The following is a 23,982-nucleotide window of genomic DNA, read 5'->3' on the forward strand; positions in this document are numbered from 1 at the left end:
CTCTCGCCACTCAAAAAGATTGGTATAACTGACAGCTGGGACTCCAGGGTATCAAAACAGTAGATAGCACATATATTAAACAAAAATTGGAAAAGGAGAGTAACATGTGCATCCCAGGGGAAGCCTGGACTAAATATTGTGAATTCCAATGGAGGATTTCAAGCTCACCTTTCTGGAGAACATTTGGCTGGAAGACTCTTTGTAGATATTTTATCACTCCGGCTCAATCATTTCACTATTCAGGTTCGTCCAGCTGCTGGAGGAATTGTGGTTCTCAGGATGCTAATCACTTTCATGTGTTTTGGGGCTGTCCAAAGGTACACACTTTCTGGCGTAAGATTCACTCCGAAATAGAAATCATATTCGGAACAAAAATCATTTTTAACTGGTACGACCTTTTTTTTGGATTCCAAATTTCAACAAACACAAACATAACAACAAAGAAACTGTTTGGAATGCTGAGTGCAGCCGCTAGAAAAGCAATCACAAGAAAATGGTTTAAACCAGATACCCCAACTATTAGGGAATGGTATGATATTATAAATGAAATCTATCAAATGGAGAGAATTACTTTCTCTGTGAGGCTCCAGGACTGTAAACTTGAGGAAATTTGGAATAGATGGAAAGTGTACATTCTTCCGAGATGCCCAGCCTATGTTTAGCAGGAAAAAGCTTATTAACATCTTGCTTGTATGTGTTAGTGTTTTTCTCTGGAAAATGCAGAATCACCCAAGATTCATTACTAAAAATCTTTTAGTAAACAATAAACAAACCAAATGGTTAAAATTGTATTCCAGCAGTTTAGAAGCTGAAAATATAACATTTTTATTCCATCTTTGTCCATGTAAAAATCTCCTGCCTACATTGTGCACTATGCAACTCAGTTTAATGGGAGATTTTGGTGTGTTATCTTGCTGCTAACTAATGCACTGTCGGCCACTAGCAGAGATGGGGAGTGAGCCACAGAGGTCTTGTAAGATGAGTTTCTTACTCACCCACAGACTTTAATAATTTTACAGTTAAATTTTACAGTTCCGGCTCCTAACAACCTCTTTCTCACAGTCATACTTTCCAGCACCACTGAACAGACATGAAATTGAGTTACCATTGAGAGTTATGAAGATTGTGGTTAGGACAAATGAGCAACAATCAAGGTTTGGAAAGAACCTTAAAGGTGCAATGTGAAATTTTCCAGAAACAAATATTAGACAGCATGCACTAACACTAAATGTTGGAACTGGACCCTACAGTAAAGCACGAGGAGCTGAATGTTGTCATATTCTTTAGGGAAATAAGTATAGTGTGCACATGATTACTTCCAAGAAAGTTGCATGAAGGAATGATGAAGGAATATGCACGTTTTAAGGAAAAACAGGTTAGCGGGGGGATGAGTTGGATTGAGCGAGTGATGGAAGGAGTACAGTGACAGAGTTACTACAGGACTGGATCTGCTGCTTTCTAATGCACTTCCTGCTCCTGTTAGTCAGCTCAGTCTGCTCTGCTCCCCATTAGTCTCACTGTGTAAGCTTCAGTAAATCGTCTGGTGCCCGCTCCCAATCTGCTGCACTGGTGTAGCTGTTGGCATCGACATACTCAAAAGTCTTCATATCTGTCTGCCCCAGATTCCTCCGCCGTCCTCTTAGGGAGTGCGGTGCTCTACTTTGCCTTTGGTTCCGTGTAATGCTGTCTAGTTTTTGTTTTCCTGTCAAAAGCAACTTAGCATTGGGTGAGCACAGTATGTGCTCCTTTATATAGTGTGTCTGAAAATACAAGAGGTGAGACATCCTGCCTGGAAAAATTGAATGGAAATTGATTTGTACTTGATTCCACGGGAAAGCTTTGGATATAACAGGTAAATAAAAGTGGGAATGTGTGTTTTACTGATTCGTTGCCAAATGTCTCATCTAGTTTCAGCTACTTCCAATTGCACGTGCAACCTTGATCGAATTTTTGCACAGAAAGTACCTTTTTCTTAAATTCTTTCCATCTGGAGATAAACTGATGGCAAAACACTGCTTGTAGTACATTTTACACAAAAAACATATGGCTTACATAGCAGACTATCCTAAATTTGCTCAACTGCTAAAGTTATATATGAAAAAGCTGTCATACGATGTCCATGTTTGACATGTAGAACAGTGGTGTTTGCTAAAAAGAAGGCAAATACTGGGAATAGAGTGGCAGATTTCCAGCTGCAGTGCGGTCCTGACACACTAATACTACGTACCTGATGTGATGCAAAGTCTTTGGAACAGGTCCTTAAAGTCGAGAAGATTTTTTTTTTGCTCAATGCATTTCAAGCATTTGCATGGGGCACAAATAAATCACATGAATCATTGAGGAGATTAACAACACTTGTAATGCAGATCTGGAGAACTCAGATCAGTCACAAAAATCAAGATGAAAAAAGCAACATTCCTCCCAATAAATTTATCATTTGCATGCTCCTCGAAGGCCTGTTGAGGGTTTAAGTGAAGCTGGGCTAAAATGAGAAGGCTACAGAGTAGATTAGTAGATCACGAGGCACAATTTTGCTCGAAAGGAAGCAACTGAATGTGTGTGTGTGTGTCATTCTTTCAACTGAAAGACATCTCCAACTTCTGAGCTCCATAAAATGTGAAAGCATCACACAAACATGCAAGAAACAGCAAATGCAGCCTGCACAGACACCCGCCGACACGTTCACTCACACAGTGACAAACAGGAAAACACACACTAAAACTCCCTCAGAGCATAACAAAGCGTCCATAGGTGCACCGACAATGAGAATAAAAAGATGCACCAAAGTGCAGGGTGTGACAGCAGAAAGGCAGGGAGTGAAAGAAGAAAAGAAAGAAAAAAAAACATGAAACAGAAATGTCTACAGGGGTGGCATAGCAAAGCAAAAAGTTCACTGTTAGCTGTATATGTTATTTTCTGCCTAAAAAGACAAACAGGTAATAATGGCAGAAGAGAAGAATTACAGAGTGAGTCATGGATAAAAATCCAGATTTGAGCAGCTGATCACTTTTCAATTCCGTCAGGTCCGGCCGGGAGCATGTGATAGGTTTCTGCACTGATAAGGCAACAAGTCAAAAAAATCTGCAGGGCAGATTCAGCATTCAGTTTCAGTTATGGGATGATACGACTGAAGCAACTAACTGGTGATCTTAGTTTATCCACAGCTGCTTAGTCTGTTTAGCAAATATCCATTCATTACTGAAAACAACAACAACAAAGGTCAAATATTCTAAACGATCTTTAAAGTGTTTTAAAGAGGAAAAGGGAAGTATAAAAAAAAAGAAAAAAAAAGAAAAGGAAATTTCAATATAAGTGTTAAAATCTAAGCGTAGCAAACCATTTCCGTCTCTCTCAGTACATTTGCTGGAGGAATTGAGCCCTGTTAACTTTCTATTATTGAGCCTCAGAAAGGATTACCATGGTAACAGGCCGGAAAGAAACCGCATCCAAGGCTGCGAGCTTACAATGCATAAAACTGAAGATATTCGAACATGCATATGAACACACTCGCCCTCAAGTACACACAGCAAATGAGACTGAGAAAACTTGACCACTTTAGCGAGACAGGGACCAATGGATGACATTTAAAAGGATGGAGGCTTTGGCGGAACAAATTAGTTAATTTCTACTGTTCCTGTCACAGTTAAAGGATAAGACCGGTTTTTTGACATTGGGCCCTTGATTTCACATTATAGCATGATGTTCTACTCACCCCTGCTTGTTGTTTGTCATTTGGAGCTGTTCCGAAGATATTCGCGAGGCGTCTGGCTGCTCTCTTGAGATATTCGGCCATGAAACGGTTTCCTATGGGCAAGCTCATACAGGCACAAACTATGCTGTTTATAATTTATTAATTACTCTACACTAGAACTGATAACGTGGAGGTGCGTCGCTTACTTAAAAAAATCCGGGTTATTGTAATTTTGATTTTTTTGTCGTAAAGTGGGTGTTACTGACGTCATCGTCGTGCTACTGCCACAGACAGCCCACAGACCTGCTGCCTATTTATTCATTCGGCTAAAATTCAAAATTAGTAACCCGGATTTTTTTAAGTAAGCGACGCACCTCCACGTTATCAGTGCTGGTGTAGAGTAATTAATAAATTATAAACAGCATAGTTTGTGCCTGTATGAGCTTGCCCATAGGAAACCGTTTCATGGCCGAATATCTCAAGAGAGCAGCCAGACGCCTCGCGAATATCTTCGGAACAGCTCCAAATGACAAACAACAAGCAGGGGTGAGTAGAACATCATGTTATAATGTGAAATCAAGGGCCCAATGTCAAAAAACCGGTCTTATCCTTTAAGACTTCCCTCTGGATATCAAACTGAGATCACACTGAAATGACAGAGCAAAGCCTGTTGTGAAATGTTCTCTTCCCAGCCGAATTCTCTATTTCTGCCAGTACAGAGTGATGAGATAAAAGCAACAGGAAAACACAGACTTTAGTTTTACACAATCAATCCTGCTGCTCCCAATCAGCCATGACGGTAGCGACACGGCAGGAGACGCAACATACGCATGGCTCCTGCGCATTTCAAACACAAGGCACCTTCAGGGGATGTCTGTGTGTGTGTTCGTGTATATTTAGGATAGAGGAAAGGGAGAGACAAAGCTGCACTAAACAATGAGCACATGCGACACACAGGGATAGAAAAGTCCTAATTTGAAAGACTTGCAAAGATTGAGCAAGTGTTTCCACATTTCATTAATAACTGTCCCTGATTCAAAAGAAGCAGAGATTGTCCAGAGATTGTCAAATTGCACAAAAATGCAATTTGACAATCTCTGGAGAAAATCCAGGACTGATTCATAATCCAAAAGGAAGGATATAGTACTTAGATTTTCCCTAGTAGCAATCGATACCTTTTCGGAGTAGCTGTTCCTGGTAACCGACTGTAGAACTGAAGATTAAATGCGAAAATTACCAACATCTGTTGGCATTATTTTCTCCTCATGAGTATGTTACAAAACCTGCATGTGTTTATTTTTTTAAATTTTTTTTTTAAAGGTTTTTAGTTTAACTATGGTTCTTATAGTTCTTCCTTGCGTTTTGAATGTAGGGCCAGCTCATGTCACTTAGTCAACATGCCTCTTTCTCCACTTTTATTTCCAAAGTTATATAACCTCTGTTGCTGGTATTTTCCAGACTTTGAAAAACACGGAAAACAATGGTGTCTTTGTAAATGCGGAGCTGAAGGTGAAAGATGTCTGCTGTCATTTAACACAATAACTCATCTTTCATTTTTGTTTAAACTACAGGAAAGCCACAAGAGGCAATAACATTTGTTCAGATAAAAAGCACAGCAAAGAGTGAATGAGAAAGATTTTAGAGCAGCAAAATTATTAACATTTTCTACCGTGCATCAGTTCAAACTGCAGTCACAATGTCAAAATTATTCAGCCAGCAAAACACAAGTCTATTTGGATCAAACTGTGACTCATTTCCTATTGCTTTCACATCAAGAACATTGAAGAAACAAATCAATGGACTTATCTCTCATCCATATTGCACCCACCTGAAGCTATTGATATTGATTGATAAGTATTTGATTCGAAATACTGATGAAGTGGGAAATCTTTTATTCTGCAAATGTTCCAGTTGGTGGAGATGAGAGGACCTAAATGCACATGGATCAAGATGGATCAAGGAGGTTATAGGAGAACTAAAACGCAATGTTTTTTTGAGACAGTAACATAAAGTGTGGACAAACCGGAAAAAAACAAAAACCTAAACTGGTAAATCAAAAACCTAAGGACTGAAAAAAATATGGCCGAGACAATGACCATGAACCCAGAAGTGACAGGTTAAACAAGAGGAGATAACAATGAGGATACGACAAAGACTGAGTAGAACAAATGGGTAAAGATACCGAGGGAGAAATAACAAGGAAGGGGCTGCAGCTGTGCTAGATTGAGACAGAGACAGGTGTGGAAGTTGAGCTGATGAACAAACAGGGAAACTGGTGATAACTAGGAGTAATGACTACAACAGCAATCTAGAACACAATACAAAGTATAACCTCAAACAAACTACCGAAAAAGAACACAGAACAGAGAGAAACCAAGGAGTTCAAAGAAAACAACGGACCAAGATCACAGAAGAGAAACAACAAAGAAACGATAAAACCAGAGAAAAGACCAGACACTAAAAACCACGGAGTAACTGAGAACAAAAAGACGAAGAGTAGACAAACACAAACAGAACAATTACCAACAAAACTAATCAATCAAGAACACAAACAACAACAGGTCATGATTTCTGAGTGTGAATTGTTGCCAGTGTTATTGTCTAATTAACTTATATTGAGACACATGAAGTGTTTTGGTAGCTTGGTAGTTAATTTTGGAGATGATTGTCCACTTCTTCTCAACTTCTCCACTTTTGTTTTGTTTGTGTGACTTAAATTACTTTCTCATCTGTCAATGTGGCAATGCATTCATTATTTTAAATAATGAATGCATTATTTAAAATAATCTATTGACTGCAATTTGCTCGGCTGTCAATATTTAAATAGTTTTAATAGTTTTAATATTGCTAATAGCTACAATATTTTATGATTGACTTATATATTTATATACTGTCTGCTCTTTTATTCATTTGCACTATATTTATCTTTAACTCGTCCATGTTACTTATGTACAACTGCCATGTGTGCCTTTAATTACCCCCTCGGGGACAAATGAAAATGTGTTTTTTAATTGAATTGAATTGAATTTAACTCCACTTCTTCAAAAAGAACACCAAACACAATTTGTGAATTTGTCGAGCAGCAGCTGTGGGTATTCATAGGTGTAGTTTGTCGGCCATGTTTCCGTATGACGCGCAGTTTGTGAACAGCCTCCTTCATGGCCCCCTCTCATATGGGAATTCCCATAATAGGAGACTAAATTAGCTGGACGCAGGTGTTCTATATAAACCCAGTAATTTATTCCGCACGGCTTCCCTCTGCTCTTTCCCCCTCCACCTCTTTGTCTGCATTCATTCCACCACCCTTTCCTCTGCCTCCTCTGTCTTTATTTCACATCCTCATTTAATATCTTCCTAAATCTCATTGTTCTCTCAGCACTCTGCTCTCCTGACATCTCCTTATTTTTTTAACGCCACATCCTTACCGTCTTTTTTCCCTTTCTTCTACTTCACTTCACCATTCTGACACCTTGCCTATTGTTGCTTCACAACAATGTCTTCCTTCTTTGCTCAATTTGCAATCTCCTTATTCTACTTCTGATCATTTCCTTACTCTCCATCCGTCTATCGCTCCCAATGCTTTGTAATCCTCTTTGTAGTTCTCTACTTTCAGCTACCACCCAACAAGGTCGAATGAGGTAATGAGTAAAAAGAAACACCAGTGTTGCCTTCCAGGTTGTTACCTTTTTCACAAGTAGCTCCGCCGTAGCTCGGCAGACAAAGACACACAAAAGAGTTGATCTCGTCAATGCAGGTTCCTCCATTCTGGCATGGATTAGACTGGCAATCATCAACGTCTTGAGGGAAACAGTGAGAGAAGAAGAGTGCGTTAGTCAGGTGAGATAGAAAGACACACATAGATGCACTTACACACAAACATAGCATTTTCCAAACAGCTAGGTTTCAGACTACCTGCCACAGCTTGTTACTAAATATGAGAGAGAAAAAAAACCTTGAGAGATCAAAGTTCTGGAGAGATTAGAGGTGTTTCTGTGAAAGTTATAATTAAGGCGAATTGATTGAACTTCATCAGTGAGCGGTCTGGGATGCACTGAAGCGCATGATGCTAATTGCAATGTGTTTGCAGGACGTGCTGCAGCTCTGCTGTCAAACATGAGCAGCAAGAGCTGAGGAGGACGTACGCAGTGGGGTGGAAGGTAGAAAGAAAGACAGACGTGCAGATAAGAGGGAGAAAAACATCCAGTTAAGGATGGGCTTCTGTCTTTTGCACCCACACATATGCACCAGTTGTCTCGTCAGTAACAGAAAAACATTCATATAGATCGGATTCAGTGTCAAGACTATGCTCTAACAATTACCTACAACTATTATCGAACTCAAGTTGAAATATTTGGGAACAAATGAATACACATATTCCACAGAGGTGTGAACTCTCGTTCTGTTGGAAAATGGAACTGTATATCTTCAGCTGATAAGGGCCCGGGGGCAAAATCATTAAAACTGCAGCTGGTATTCCACAATCCTCTGCCATCAGATCTACTGAGAGAGTCCCTGGAGCCCTGGCAAGAGGTCATGGGTGGAGGCAGGAGAAAGTCTGAAGACTGAGGGAAGATATGGGAATAAGATGATGCTCAAAAACATGAAAGTTATGAGGGTGAAGAGATTAAAACAAGAGTGGGTGGAAAAAGACAGAGGAGAGATGATATTATTCTTTGAGTCCAGCAAGATGGCAAGTTTCACGGTTTGATTACAGAGGCTTTGCAGGCAGCAGCGTTTTGGACAGAACAGTCGGTTTGGAGAAAATAGCCTGACAGCTGACAGCCCTGTTTTGGGCTCGCTGATATGAAAGGCTGAATTTGATACAGAGGGTAGAGGAGCTGGAATGAGATGCTTGGTTTTAGTCTATCGTGGTATATCCATGTATGACTGATTTCGTCTGTCTGACTCATGACAGGATAGAGAAATGACAGGAGGACACATAAAAAGCAGAGATAGCCATAGAGTAAACACTTCCCACACCAAGAAATCAAGATAATCTGACATCATGTGGGTGGCTGGTCCACATTTGCAGAGGCAGCAAAAACAAGACTTAACAATTTTTCAGTGCAAGTTTTCACTATAGAGCATCATACTGCTACTTATCCTGTAAATAAATCATGCATTTATTGGGGGCATTGGCATGACAAAAGCTCTACAGGTCTGTATAAAGATAGCAAATTCAAATTTTAAAAAGAGCTACCCTTTTGCTTTAATCTTAACGGTAAACACCACTTTGGGAAATATACACATCAGAATGGACGACCTGAATATGCCGCAATGATGTCAGAGAGTCTAATTAATTCATAGACTGAGAAATACTCCTGTTAGTGGTGGATACTCTAATGTTATATTGTTAAGGCAAAGAGACCTTCAAATAGGATAAATAAAATATTACAGCAGAAAGTATGAAATACAGAAAAGTAGCAGGAGGAAGGTTCAAACAATACAAGATTACACACCGATGTTACCAACCTGCAGCAAAATGTCACAGATAAAATGACAGTTTCTTTATCTTGGTGGCAACTTTCCTGAAATACTTATGGAAATGTATTTTTAGTGAAACCATTCTGTTTTAAAAGTGTGTAGTTGCTGGTATGGTTAAAACATTTCTTTGCCTCCTGTTCTGTTTGTTAGAGGTCAGATTGCGAATGCCAAATGCATTAAGGGGCTCATTTTCAGTTATCATTGTTGAGTTGATCATTGCAGCTGCCAGGATAATTGGAAAAACTGGGAAATGGAAATTTCCAGACACTGCTAAATGTAATGACGAACGCCGCAACTCCAAAGTATGTTGATTAAATAGCACCATGGAGGACAAGACTATATCTTATGATCCTTTTTTGGATAACACAAAGCTGTCTTGACTGATTTTGGAACATTCATTTTTAATATCATTGTGAGGTTGGTGAGATGTGCCAAGTACCCTTTCTTCAGTTATTCTTGGGGAATAAAAAAAAGACATGAATAAAAAGCGCCGTGAAAAGCCGGACTCCCAGTGATTAATGTTTAATATTGTAAGTTTGGCAAGTTTTACCACAGACGAAAGGACAAAAGCTTCCCCCTACTCTTGAGTTAATTTTCGTAATAAGAGAGTTCAGTTGGCTTTGTATTTTGAGTGTTGGCTTCCAAACTGGTTTGTCAAACTTTTTTTTACACGAAGAGAGACATGCTTTAAAGTAACTAGTTTTATGAAATTACATTATCGTTATCGAGCACTACATAGCCAAGAAAACCTTTGAAGCAACTAGCTTACTCTCTTATAACAGCAGAGTGATGCAGGCTAAAGTGCTGTGGGTCTGTCCACTCAAAGCCCACTCAAGAGTGAATTCTGCTTATCTGACTTAATGAGAAGACCATCCAACTTAAGCAGGTGGCAGTGTGTGCTAATTTGCGTGTTTGCATGTGTGCCCATCACTGTCTGGCTCACTGCCCAGTACAACCAAATGAGGCCGAAGCATTGCTATAGTCCCCAGGGAGTCATGGAGAGCAGTTCTCCACTTCTCTGCTGGCAGAGAAATGGATGGGGCGATAAACCAATGCCAGATACTGTGGTCAATTCCCACACTTCCAGCTTTTCTTTTCTTTTACATTACTAAGACAAATCTGTTTGGAGATGCGGGAAATGAATGTGAAAATTTGAAGCAGTACCATGATGATAAATCAAACTGAGGTTTAAATAAGAAGTTTGGATGGGAATGTGTGATTGTAAGATAAATGTTAAAAAAACAACTCAAATACAAATCCTCTAAAAACTTGTCTGTGTACCTCTAAGTGTAATGGTACACTTAGAAGTTTTTGCTCATCTGACCCCGCTCACATCTCAACTGCTAGCAGCTGGCACAGGCCTTTTATGTTTCCGCGAAGCAATGAACAATTCTAATATTTTTGTAAATCAGCCATATATTTATATAGACAATGTGTTATGACTGTATATTAAAAAAAAAGTCAGTTAAAGAAAAAAAAAATCAGTCATACCTCTTTGAACCAGAGAGTGGTTTTGTAATGCTAGAGTATTCACTTTCATTGCCTTTGACAATCCAGCTGAGAGTTCACTCGCTAGCTCTTGGGCTAGCCCGTAGAGCGCTTTCATCTAGCCTGGCACTACCAGAGCTAGTGGCCTCCCTGGTTAGCTCTCCATCCTGGCTTCTCATTTAATCTGCTCCTCTCAGTGCATGCAAATTAGTTGCACTGTCCCAAAAGTAGTCAGGAGTGGTTGGCAATGGTTTCTCCAAATAGTGTTTGTAGAACATTAAAGTGCAGACTATCTGACCTTGCCTTTCCAATACTTTAAATGGTGCTCTGCAGATTCACAGCAGAAGTGCAAGGCCACAGCAATGATGGCTTATTTTGCTCATGATATGTCAAATACACAATAATTTTACAGACATCTTGAAACATTGAGTTTAAGCAAAGGGCAACTTTTAACAGGCAGTTGTTTTCATCCCCCTTTACATGTGTGTTGAGGAGAGCCATAGAGCCCAGGTGTGGAGGATGGGGAAATAGGGAGAATAATTTGAGGGGAAGAAAAGTGAGATCACAGCCAGACAAACCGGGGTTGGCATCACATGACAGTATATCTTGAGGCTTAAGAAGAGTATGTGTGAAAACTCTGGTATGAACAATTAAAATGAGAGAGAGAATAACAATGTGACACAAGAAACGGAGAAACAGAAATCGAATGCGAAAAAGTCTTGGGACAACCTTACACCACATCCTTTTTAGGACTACTTGTTGGGTTAATAAATCAAGCTTAATTTATATAACCTGTTTAATCAGAGCTACATCCAGTTGTACCCAACTTTTGCCAGTCCTCCAGGACATGCTTGCTTTTTTTCTTTTTTCTTACCACCTCTGCAGGGTCTCTTCCTATTCCCCCTATGTCAGTTTTGTGCTTTCAATCCTCTCATCAAATTCTTGTGAACGCTGAAGCCAAATATAAAGTATGTAGCTTTTTCTTGTTGTTGTATAAATGAGACTTAAACATTGATGTACAATCGCGATTTCATACCTCAATCCTTGCAGGTTTAACTAAGAAAAGTCCAGCAAAGAGTGAGTGCACAGAGGGATACATAGACTTAGTAAAAGGAAATAATATTTTAGACGCACTAAAGAAGCACGAAAACATGCAGTAATACTTTTGTGGTCTAGTAACTATAAAATAATAGTTATGGTAACAAACTACGGAAAGTCCTCTTGTTATTTAGGTATGGATTTATGAACTAGACTATCTCCTTAACTTCTACAAAAAAAGCAACATTACAATTTATGCTAGAAACAAAGTCTATTCAATTTAGGGAATCCAAGTAACAAAGCTGCAAGAGCCTTTCTTTTTCTCCAACTACTCTTCAAACATTTATGTAATAAATGATGCAGAAGACCCACTCTATGCAACACCTGGCAGAAATGATCGAATAACACTACTTGGAAGATCTTCATTCATAATAATAATAATGTAACAAACACAGATATGACCCAAAAGCAATTGCAAAATATTTTTTCAAACAAAGCAGAGGAAAGAAATTTGATTACACCATCATGAGTAAAAAGAATAATCATAGTGAATCATCTTGCAAAAAGAATTTTGAAAACAGATGCCTGAACGAGTTTAAAGATGCAAATGAGTCTGTTGTTTAAAGATAGAGCTTAAAGAGCTGTTGCACCTGGCTGACTGGCAGGAAACAATAGAAAGAGAATAAAACTCCATCAAGAAGGTAATTAGACCTGGAGTGTGGCAAAAGATGTCGGATGTTGTTTGAAGTACAAACAAAATGGAAAGGTTGTAAAAGGGAAGCATACATGCCAATCAAGGGAGATGTCAAAGCATCAACTTAAAGAAAGAAAACCTAGAGCTATCTTGGAAATAGAAAATCCACAATGAACAAAGTGAGAAACAAATGGGCAGAAACAGGAGTCATGTGTTTGTGAGAAACTGACTTTAGGAGATACGATTTACATTCACAAAAGCCAATCGTAAACCACCGCTAACACCTAAGCAGAAGAAAACAAAGTTACATTAGGTTAAAGAGAAGCAATATTGGACTGCATGATTGGATACAAGTGATATTCAGTGATGAATCACTAATATTCATTGGACAAGGAGATGATGCCAGAACTTTAGTTCGGTGCAGGTTCAATGAATCTTAGAAAAAGGTTATTGCCTAATGAAAATGAGAAAATTTCCACAAAGATTGATGAACATGGGGTTGATGTCAGGTGGAAAACCAGAGAAGACAGCAGTCATTACCTCAACAGTAAATGACAATGAAATGTCCTTGATTTGAAAGGAGTTTTGGTGATGCTGAGATCATTCTTCGGGATGAAAATGCATCTCACCCCAGAGCACAGAGCGTTAAAAAAAAGACATATCGTCTCAATGACACGGCCAGCAAAGAGTCTGGATTTTCATTTGAATTCAAATTTGCAGTGAAAAGAAAATGGTCCACGGCTGATCCGTCAACTGCTATGCGAGAAAGTTTGAACCTGTTATGAAGAATATTGTTTTTCATTTGTGAAAGAATTCAAGCTGCCATAAAAGCCAGATGAGGCGCAACAAAGCTCTTTTGTTCATGATTACATTTTCTTTTCCGTATGCATCTGACAAAAAAATGAAAAATTACAATTTCATGAAATTTTATTTCAGATTTTATACAGCAATGTTCAGCAACTAAATGAAATTACTTTGTGTTGAATCTGGGTTTTTATGTAGAGTAAAGCTTAATAAACATCCTCCAATTTTGCTGTGTTTGCCAGTAATTGTAAAAACACGTAATTGTAAAAGCACTTAGACCTCAAAACTAAAGGTATTGCATACATGTTCTGCCTCCATCCAAGTTGATCTCTCTGTAATTATCTCGCAAACGGCCTAGCATTAATTCAAATGTCCTGTTTTCATATTAAACTCTGAATGAAACTGTATCTGTTCTCCATTTGGTTTAATCCATGTCATTGTCTCAATAGAGTTAGTAGCTACCAGAGGAAAAGCATTTTCTCTTTCACCAAAGGTTTGATCAAACATAAAAATACTTGAAAATGCACTCAAAAAAGCAAAACGATGTGATTTTTTTTATCACTAACATTTAACATTTAATGTTGTGAACATTTCAAGTCAATTTAAAGTGCCTCAGTTTATGAGAATGAGTGCAAAGAATCCAGTTTCCATGGTTATTATTGCTAAGTTTTAACAGCCGTAGGGACGGACTAAACTGACCTTAAATCTGTAAACCAGTTCCAGCAGAGTTTGTGTTGCAAAGGAGCAATTTCTTCCTGTGGTAGCTTTTCAAGTGCTCAGTGAAGTCAACAAATAGTGATATTTTTCAAATGCCCAACTAATTGTTGTTAAATTATACATTAAACATATGAGGAAGTAAAAAGGTGACACAGTGGCACCAGGTTTAAGTTGATTTGAAATTGGCTGTAGGTATGAGTGTGAATGTGCATTGTTTCAGTGTTCTATCCCCTACAAAAGTCTGGTCACCTTTCCACGGTCTAGTCTACCTACTGCCTAATTTGAGTTGGGACAGGCTTCAACCACCCTATGACCATTAAAAGTATTAAGAAAGTTCAAGGAATAAATGAAAGAGGAAGTTGAGGGCATCCTTTGCTCAGATAACGAGGCAGAATTGAGATTAGAAATGACATATCCTCCATAAGATTTAAAGGGCCTCTTACAATAGAAGTAATTCTCCTTGAATCACGTATCATGACACTGAGCATTAGATAATCTTGACAGGTTTATGGACTCAATAAAAGTTCATATTAATGACAACATAAAAGCACAGCTCATTAGATCCAATGCCATAAGCAATTTTAAACACCCCCGTTAGAGTAAAGTTTCATTGTCTTTTGGCATAAACCGAGGAGCATGTGAATCATTCCAATGTATCTTGTGTCAAATAGATAGTATCTGATTTCTTTTGCATTCTGAAATTTACAGAAGATAAGAATCAATGCATTATGACGTAACAAGTAGATGACATGGTATGGAACTAGCAGGTAAAATATAGTGTGAAACATGTAATCATTATTTCCATTCAAGTGCTAGTGTGGGCCTCCTCAAGGAGATTGCAATGATTTATTACTAGGAATTGTGGGCTCCAACAGAGACAGAATTTTCAGAGCGAAAGCTACATTTAGTTGCTCTTCTTACCAGTTTGGTGCTGCTGGGGTTCAGTGGGAACATAATGATGCCATAAATACGCCTGTACAACATGAGATGAACACCTTGACTCCTTGAATGTTTTGATGGTTAAAATATTTGAATGACCTTAAGATTCGTCTCAGTAAAGATAGAGTAACATTTGATATTCTGTAGTTTAAAGTCCAACAAGTGTTTCCATTGCTGTCCCATGGAGTTGCGCAGTGATAACCGTGTTAAGAAAACAGTCCTCTTTTCTTTTCCCTCTTCCTTTGTATCATGCTTTTTGCCTGCTTAGATGGGTTTGATCTAAGGCCTTCCAGAAAATGCAGTAATACTGGTTTAGATCTACCATAAAATAAAAAAAGTTTTCTGGAAACTCTATATTTATTATTTCAGAAGAAATAAATGTCCTGTCCTAAATATCCCCCCCCCCCCCCCTTTTGATTGTGTGTCAGCAAGGGGTTTTGCAAATGTCCTATTCTCTTCTCCAAACACTCCAAAAACATAAGTATTCATCTACAGCATCTTGTAAAAAGAAAAGTCAAAAAAGGGAAAGCATGTGAGTTATTTTTCACTTGCCATTTTTTGGCTTTGACACCAAAATAGCTCCAATTTCCTCTGAGTGAGCTAAAAGTGACTGTAAGTGATTGCTGATCCTGTATGGGCAAATTCTTGAGGACACAATCTTGTTTGAGCAAATTGTCTTGGGTGTAATTGCTTTGGTCATCTGTGCGCAACTCGAACAAAAAAGCGTCTCATTAAGTGAATAGAAATGGAGGGGAGGTGTTGAGGAAGGGAGTTAGGGAGACGTAGGCTTTAATGAGTAAAATTTGGATATTCAGACAAAGAATGAATTGATGACATTAATTAAAGACGTAATTGTTTGCACAGTCATGTTATGCACCTGTTTATTCATGCAGGCAACGGTATAGATTCATTATTCAAACACACAGAAGCAAAAGCTGGAAGGTGAGCAAAGAAGATGTCATTTTTGTGTATTCATCCCCCAACAAACCTCTGTTAGTGACAATCAGACATTTGAAAGCCCGATATTTTTTTTTTCTTTTTGTGCGGGACTAAATGCCAGCAGTACAGATCAAACAGCAGTCCGATCAATTACACAGAAAACCTTTGAACCAGTAAATGCCACCCAAAGACTTCACATCTGACAAGGTGCTATAGAGCATGAAGGGGTGATTTTAATACCAATACCAAAGAAGAAGACTTTTTTCGGCCAATCCCCATAGGATTCTGCACATTCATCCAAGCACACACAATCACTCTTACTCTCACACTTGCATAGAATTACACTTTCAATCGTCGTGGGTGCCAGTGTACCCCCATCAATCTTAGGCTGTGACAGATTTTGGTCACTCTTTTTGCGTTCTTCTAATTGCCACAGAGCCACAGTTGACTTTATGTAAAAATAAATCGACATGACATCCAGCGACGTGAAAGCATTGAAATGGAAATACTTGTAACACAAAGGTTGTAACTGAAAGTCTTTTTGTCTTTGTCATCTTCCATAGTGGATGATTGACTTGCTTTAGTTTGTTGAGGGACATTGACATTTCCATGGCCCTTTACAAAGATGGATACCTTTCTATTGAACTGCTGCTCATCCAAACAGCATGAACACTCAATGGACTGTGTTGTGTTGTGTCAATGGTGGTAATTCTATGTGGGTGTGTATGAACATAATATTTGTGTGCTTTTTAGAATGTATTCAGCATTCTAAGGATTGTGTGTGAATACACAATCAATAAAACAGCTTGTCTGCGCTTGTTTAAAGAATTGACACCCATGGCCACAAGCATAAACTTAATTTATGTGTCATTCCATGTTTTAGTGCTAAGTAAGCTCTTCTGAAACCCTTTATCTAACATTTACATCACTTATATCTTAAACTGCACCAATTAATATTCTTCAAATAAAGGGCGAGACCTAAATCTTAACAAGTGCTTTAGCGTCCAATCAGCTCTAATACTTTGCTTCTGAAGATAAATGAATCCAGATATTTTCCTCACGAGTTGAATAGACCAGAGAAAAAACAGTGAATATTTGACTGACGTTTAACCAGATGGCCAAAATCATATCTGTGTTTTCTTGATGTTCCATTTAACAGACCAGTTTCGTATACTAAGAAACTCTTTAGCCTACACCATTATAACGTACATCTGATCGGTTATTGCAAAAATCATTAGAATTATTGTGGTCAGTATGGAAAGAGATTTCATCCAAATTTTTATTAACTTAGCACCACGTAAAACGACAACATGGAATAATGCTGTTACACTTCAGGCTGTGTTGGACCCCAGTTTCAGGTAATCGGTTTCTCTGGGATAAATAGGCAAGGTTATTATTTTTGACTGGACAGCAAATGTAAGCCAACACACTCTCAGTCTCAGTGGGACTGAGAGGGAGCTGCTATCTGTCTTGGAAGCAGGTAAAATCAATCAATCAATCTTGCACTCTTGCTGCCCTAAGCTTGGCATCTTCTTTGAAAATCAGCATGTGAACCTGGGTGTTGTGTTTACATCACTGCCTATATAAGCAGGAGCCAATAAAACCCATGACCACTGCAGCCTCATTTGATGTGGAGCTGAATGCAGATTAAACACTTTTCCATTTCACTTAAAAGCCTAATGTTAGCAGGGATTTTTTTTCAACCAGTATAAAAAGGATTTTGTGAGTATTTTTTACCATGAAGCCTTTTTTTTGTAAGACCAGATTGGATCAGCCGCAGACAACAGAATATCTAGTGGAGCACAGGACATGATGCTGAGGCAGTGGAAGCAGTCCTACATGCATCAGGTGACCTTTAAGGTATCCACAGGAAGAGAAACAGGGGGCAGAGGCACCTCAAATTGTGAAGTGACAGCCAATCAACACCTGCCCCACTCAAAGCAGGCCATGTGAGACACATAGCAACCCACAGGCAAAGGAGAGAGAACTGCCTTGAATGTTTTTGCAAGTAAACCAAAGTTATATTTCTTAAAAATTAAATCTTGTGGACCAAAGACTTCTAGCATCTGGACATGTGCTGAACTAAACAATATGAGAATGTGCTTTAAAAAGTGGTGAGTAAAGTCAAAGGGATGCACAGGATATCTAACCAACAACATTAGAGCATCGATAGGGAACAGAATGCAACACTAAAATTGTCTTAATTTGATTCCAGTCATATATTTGACATTAAGAAGCATTATTTATCACTTTAGCGGCATAGATGGGCTTAAGAAACAAAAGTTACCACTAAAGCATTATTTCAGTCCAAGGACAGAATGAGCGAAGGAAGGCAGAGACGGGGGCATATACTAATTATTCATCCATAGTTATTAGAAATGTCAAATTTAAATTTCCTTTCACTATGACAATGAAGTCTGCCAGGTATTGACAATCACAAATTACCTCAGGGCCAGCTCTTAAGGGACTCTGCCATAATTATGGTTGTGCAAACTTATTTTTTCCCCTTTCCTCTTCATTTGTAAAAACATAGGAGATCATACTTCTCACAGTCAGGATGCTCAGTATAAGCTCACACATATGAGATGACGATTTTTGAAAGGACTCCTTCCTGAATATAAAACATGTAGCATAATACAGTTTCAGTGTTCATTCAGCCAGATGAAGCAGTGCACTTTGTTTTATTTGCTGCATCATTGAATGATGCCGGGGGCAAAGAATGGGGAAAAAGATGACCTCTAAATGTGATTTTGAGTCTCAAAAATATGCACCCAAAGTAATAAACTACCGTGGATAAAATCAGAGCGGGATGTTGATTGTCATTATAACAATAAATGTGTGACTTTACTGTGTAACACAAAAAAGGAACCATCAAATTAATAACCACGTTAACAAATATACAGACCACTTTGCACTTCTTTGTACACTTTGGTTCTAAAGTCAGATAAAATCTCCTTTCAATGTGATCGTTTCTCTGATTCTCAACCTCGTCTGTTTAATGGTCTATCATCTGAAGCTTAGCATCCTAATAACAGGAAAGACAGATGCAATATCCCTGTTACAGCAATCCATCAACAATTTCCTTTCCAACTATACATCAAAACCAAATATGTGGGTTTTCATAAAGCTTAGCAAGCTGAATGAAACATATTTTAAACCAGACTGCGCAACTTCTGCTCAATGTGGCTAGCTCTTCAGGATACGGGATTGTTAGAAACTCATGGTGCACTTCTGCGTCTTGCGTTATGCACTATGAGCAACTTTATTACTTCTCTGACTATGTGGAAATCTAATGTTTTCATATTTCAATTAATATGCAATATTTCAAATGCATGCATTAAAACATCAGTGAAATCACTGAGCTTGCAACTCTTCTTTTTTATTACAAAAACATTGGCAGTGCTGTGAAATGGACTGTCTGCCCACTGCAGTGATATGCGGAACCGACCTACGGAATTCGGTATTCTACACAGTTTTTACCAGAAACAAATATATACACATGAAAGTCCTCAAATCAAAATGACTAAATAGGCTGTTAGTCCCCAACATCATATACAACCCACAAGGGGCATACCTTAAAATACCGCCACTACAGGATTTCCTATATTTCCCACATGAGGGAAATAAGACTCATATGGCTGTTTCCATATAGAAGCAAATCACTTTTCCTGATTAGGTTTGGGCAATAACATCAATCAAATCAAATCTACTTGATTGGAATTAAAAACTATCACAGTTATGGCGTAAATACATTCTTTGTTCCATGCCATCATCACCAATTTGCCGTCACTCACATCAACAAGACACCTTACCTGCAAGTTGTCATCACGACCAGAAGAAGTCGCATTATCTTTGGATGTATTTATGGGTCATTATTTTACGGTGGCTGACACGTGCAAACGCATTGCAAACGGCAAAACAAATCCAACAGTAAAACGCTGCAAGAGAAAAAAGCGGCAATCACAAAAACGACCGGAGCACACGCGACGTAACCTCCAAAACACATGCAAGAGAGAAACGCGCTGCACACTTCAAAACACATGCAAGAGAGAAATGCGCTGCACACTTCTAAACACATGCAAGAGAGAAATGCGCTGCACACTTCTAAACACATGCAAGAGAGAAACGCGCTTCAAACTTCTAAACACATGCAAGAGAGAAAAACACAATGGAAGTTCGCCAGCCCACTAGGGGGTCTCGACCTGTGTGGGATAGGCCCTATCCGATAGGGGATCGACTATGGGAGATCAACCATAGTAACGAAGGAGAAGAAAGTCAGAAGGTACGTTGTCCTTTATGTCTTCATGCCAAGTGTTTAAAAAAGACATGAAGGACAACGTACCTTTTGACTTTCTTCTCCTTCATTACTCCTCCGATCTCATAGTCGAGCCCTTTTCCCAAAGGTCGAGAGCCACTAGTGGCCTGGCGAACTTCCGTTGTGTTTTGAGTGAACTTGCAAGCGTTTCTCTCTTGCATGTGTTTTGAAGTTTGCAGCGCGTTTCTCTCTTTGCATGTGTTTTGAATTTTGCAACGCGTTTCTTTCTTGCATGTGTTTAGAAGTTTGCAGCGCATTTCTCTCTTGCAGTCATTTTGCCGTTTGCTCCGGTCGTTTTTGTGATTGCAGCATTGTTCTCTTGCAGCCTTTTACTGTTGGATTTGTTTTGCCGTTTGCAGCGCGTTTGCACGTGTTGGCCACCGTATTATTTCCTGCATGAACACATGTGTTCAATTTGGGGATGAGGACAGTTTCAACAATAGATTCACTAAAGTTGAGGAATTTAATTTCATGTGAAATCGAATGCAACACATATTGTTTATATGCGTTGGTGCCTGTTAGTATGCTAGCCCCTGTGAGGGTGTGTTTATCTGAGTGCAGATGTTAATTGAATGAGCATATGTGCTTACATGCCTGTGTCCAGGGTATACTATTGAGTCCTGGACTTTCAACTGTGTTTGGGTGCAGATGGATTACAAAGGAACCAGAATCAGCAGTAAAAAAAGGAAACCAACAGACTACATTGCAGCTCTGGTACTGCCTGAGGCTCTTTACTGCTCTCCAGAAACTCAGTGCAACATTGATCAACCTATCTGAGGATCCACAGTCTGAAGTCTTTCATTCTGTTTTTCTGGTGAAAATATTTAATCCCTTTTACTTGGCGAAGGTGTAAGGATGAGGAGGGATATATTACTTCAACTCCAGATGCAATTAGGGTACATTTTGGTGATGATGTGCCAAGAGATGAGCACAGGCAGCGATCCAAGTCATGTGTATCAAAGGGGAGGAGAGCCAATTGAAACTAAAAACCTGCCTTATGGACATTTCCAGAAAAATCACACAGAAACATCAAATATAAAAGCAGCAACAGAGTCATCTCAATGCATGAACTGCGCTGTGGATGTGGGTACGTGTGTGTGTGTGTGTGTGTGTGTGTGTATGCTTGTGCCCACAATGTGTTTCAGACAGGTCTACGCTTTGGTTGACAGCACTGCGACAACATTCATAACAGCCAGGGAAAATGTAATGAGGTAAAGTGTCACAACATCTCACACAGCTTTGCTAGCCTTCACGTTTGACAGCCTGAGTCTGCTCACTGATGCCTGTGTATGTGTGTGTATTTACTGGCTCTGTCTTTAGTGTCTGTTTATATTTTGTGTGGGAGAGGGGTGGGGGGCAGTGGCTAGGAAAAAGATGCCAGCTGCCACAGTGCCACCAGTATCATACAGCCACATGCTATTTCTGTGTCCCCAGAGAGGGAGCGCAATGAAAACTGTAGGCTTTAACAGAAAAAGCAGAAAAGATTCAGACAATCATTACTCTCCCCTGTATCTTTTTCCTCTTCATTTCTCTTCCGTTGCTGGCTTCCGATCTTCATTTTCGGTAGTTATTTCCGAGTCCCTTCACCTTCTATTTTCTCACCTTCCCCCTGGAGATCTTTAAATGAGAACTTTTTCCTCTTTGGCCCCATGGGTCTTACCAAGCTAATTTCCTTTGAGTCAGGAAGGTTTACATGTGTCCCCCTGAGGCTGATGGTGTTAGCAGCAGCAGAGTCCCTCTGGGCCAAGTGTGGGTGATGCTGATCTCTGCCGGTGACACCCATGTGATCACTAACCTAACTTTAGCATTACATTTTAAAATTGATTTCTTCTATTACTTTTCTATCCATTCTTCATCTCAGATTTTTCTACACCACTCTTCTTCCTTGCATACTTTCTTCAATGCTCCCTTCCTTCTCTGTCCTGACTTCTTTGAGTGTGCACACTTAAAAAAATACAATAACTTTAAGTAGAGCAGTTCCCCAGAGGGGTGAGTGACAGGCTATTCTCTGCCTCCTGTCGTTATTTCTGACATACTTAAAGAGGTAACAGTAGAGAGAAATTATTATTTTTGTCCTTAGTCCCGTCAGTTTCGATTAATCACTGACAGTGAGTGTATATAAGAATGTGTTTCTGAGAGAAGGGTGCTCTGATATTGAATACTTAAATCTATTTCTGTAAAGAGATGGCAGCTGAATCAAAGAAGAAGCTTTTGGTAAATCTTAAAAACAAATTATGCTCTGTTTTTTTTCCCAGCAAGTTTAGATCTGACAGTCAATCAAAGACAAAAGCTTAGTCAAAGACTTTATTCTCTCCATCATCTTTTCATGTTTCCTTGCTCCATCTCGCTCTCCATCATTCTTGTCTTGGGCTATTTTTCTCCACATTATTGGGCTGCTGCCATGGAGATAAGGCAGAAAAATAAATTAATAAATAAAAATCTCTTTTCCACAGTTTGGTTAGCCCCTCTCAGAGTGTATATTGAGTGTGTTTATTATGTGTCAAAATATGTATATTTACACTACCAGTCAAAAGTTTTCTCATTTAATGTTTTTACTTTATTTTCATGACTCTTTACATTGTGGATTCTCACTGAAGTCATTGAAACTATCAAATTAACACATATGCAATTATGTAGTAAACAAAAAAGTGTGAAATAACTCAAAACATCCATCCATCCATTTTCTATACCCGCTTAATCCATCAGTCAGGTCGCGGGGGAGCTGGAGCTTATCCCAGCTGTCATTGGGCGAGAGGCAGGGTACACCCTGGACAGACCGCCAGTCCATCACAGGGCCACACAGAGACACACGAGACAAACAACCACACACAAGCTCACACCTAAGGACAATTTTAGAGACACCAATTAACCTAACATGCATGTTTTTGGACAGTGGGAGGAAGCCAGAGTACCCAGAGAGAACCCACGCATACAACATGCAAACTCCACACAGAAAGACCCCAGCCGGGAGTTGAACCTGGAACCCTCTCACTGTCAGGTGACAGTGCTAACCACCACACCACCGTGCACAACTCAAAACATGTTTTGCATTTTTGATTCTTCAAAATAGCCACCCTTTGCTTTGATTACTGCTGTGCACACTCTTGGCATTCTCTCGATGAGCTTCATGAGGTAGTCCTGAGACTTATTTTCAAAAGTCTTGAAGGAGTTCCCAGAGATGCTGAGCACTTGTTGGCCCTTTTGCCTTCACTCTGCGGTCCATCTCATCCCAAACCATCTCGATTGGGTTTAGGTCAGGTGCCTGTGGAGGCCAGGTCATCTGGCGCAGCACTACATCACTCTCCCACTTGGTCAAATAGCCCTTACACAGCCTGGAGGTGTGTTTGGGGTCATTGTCCTGATGAAACATAAATGATGGTACAACTAAACGCAAACCAGATGGGATAGCATGCCGCTGCAAGATGCTGTGGTAGCCATGCTGGTTCAGAGTGCCTTCAATTTTGAATAAATCCCCAACAGTGTCACCAGAAAAGTATCCCCACAGCATCATACCTCCCCTTCCATGCTTCATGGTGGGAACCATGCATGTAGAGACCATCCGTTCACCTTTTCTGCGCCGCACAAAGAAACGGCGGGTGGAACCAAGGATCTCAAATTTGAACTCATCAGACCAAAGCACAGATTTCCACTGGTCTAATGTCCATTCATTGTGTTTCTTGTTCAGAGAATATAAACCCAGCAGAGCTTTTAGATCCAAGGACTCAGGTCAGTTAGTCCAGTAGTCCAGAGTCCAGACTAAACACGGAGAAGCAGCATTTAGCTGTTATGCTTCAAACAAGTGGAACAAACTTTCACTAAATGTAGACATTTTTAAATCCAGGTTAAAAACATTTCTTTTCTCATGTGTTTATG

The 23,982-nt window shown here is 39.4% G+C and overlaps 1 protein-coding gene across 1 annotated transcript in view; it reads right to left on the reverse strand.

Annotated features, from left to right (window-relative positions):
• ncanb (neurocan b) overlaps window positions 1-23,982 on the reverse strand; it is a 146,365-nt gene that overhangs the window by 26,458 nt on the left and 95,925 nt on the right. Inside the window, exon 11 of the mRNA XM_075485086.1 lies at window positions 7,375-7,488. Coding sequence (XP_075341201.1) covers window positions 7,375-7,488 — 114 coding nt within the window. The remainder of the gene's footprint in view (window positions 1-7,374; window positions 7,489-23,982) is intronic.

The sequence above is a fragment of the Odontesthes bonariensis genome, chromosome 15 (genome assembly GCF_027942865.1).
Source record: "Odontesthes bonariensis isolate fOdoBon6 chromosome 15, fOdoBon6.hap1, whole genome shotgun sequence".
Taxonomy (NCBI): Eukaryota; Metazoa; Chordata; class Actinopteri; order Atheriniformes; family Atherinopsidae; genus Odontesthes; species Odontesthes bonariensis.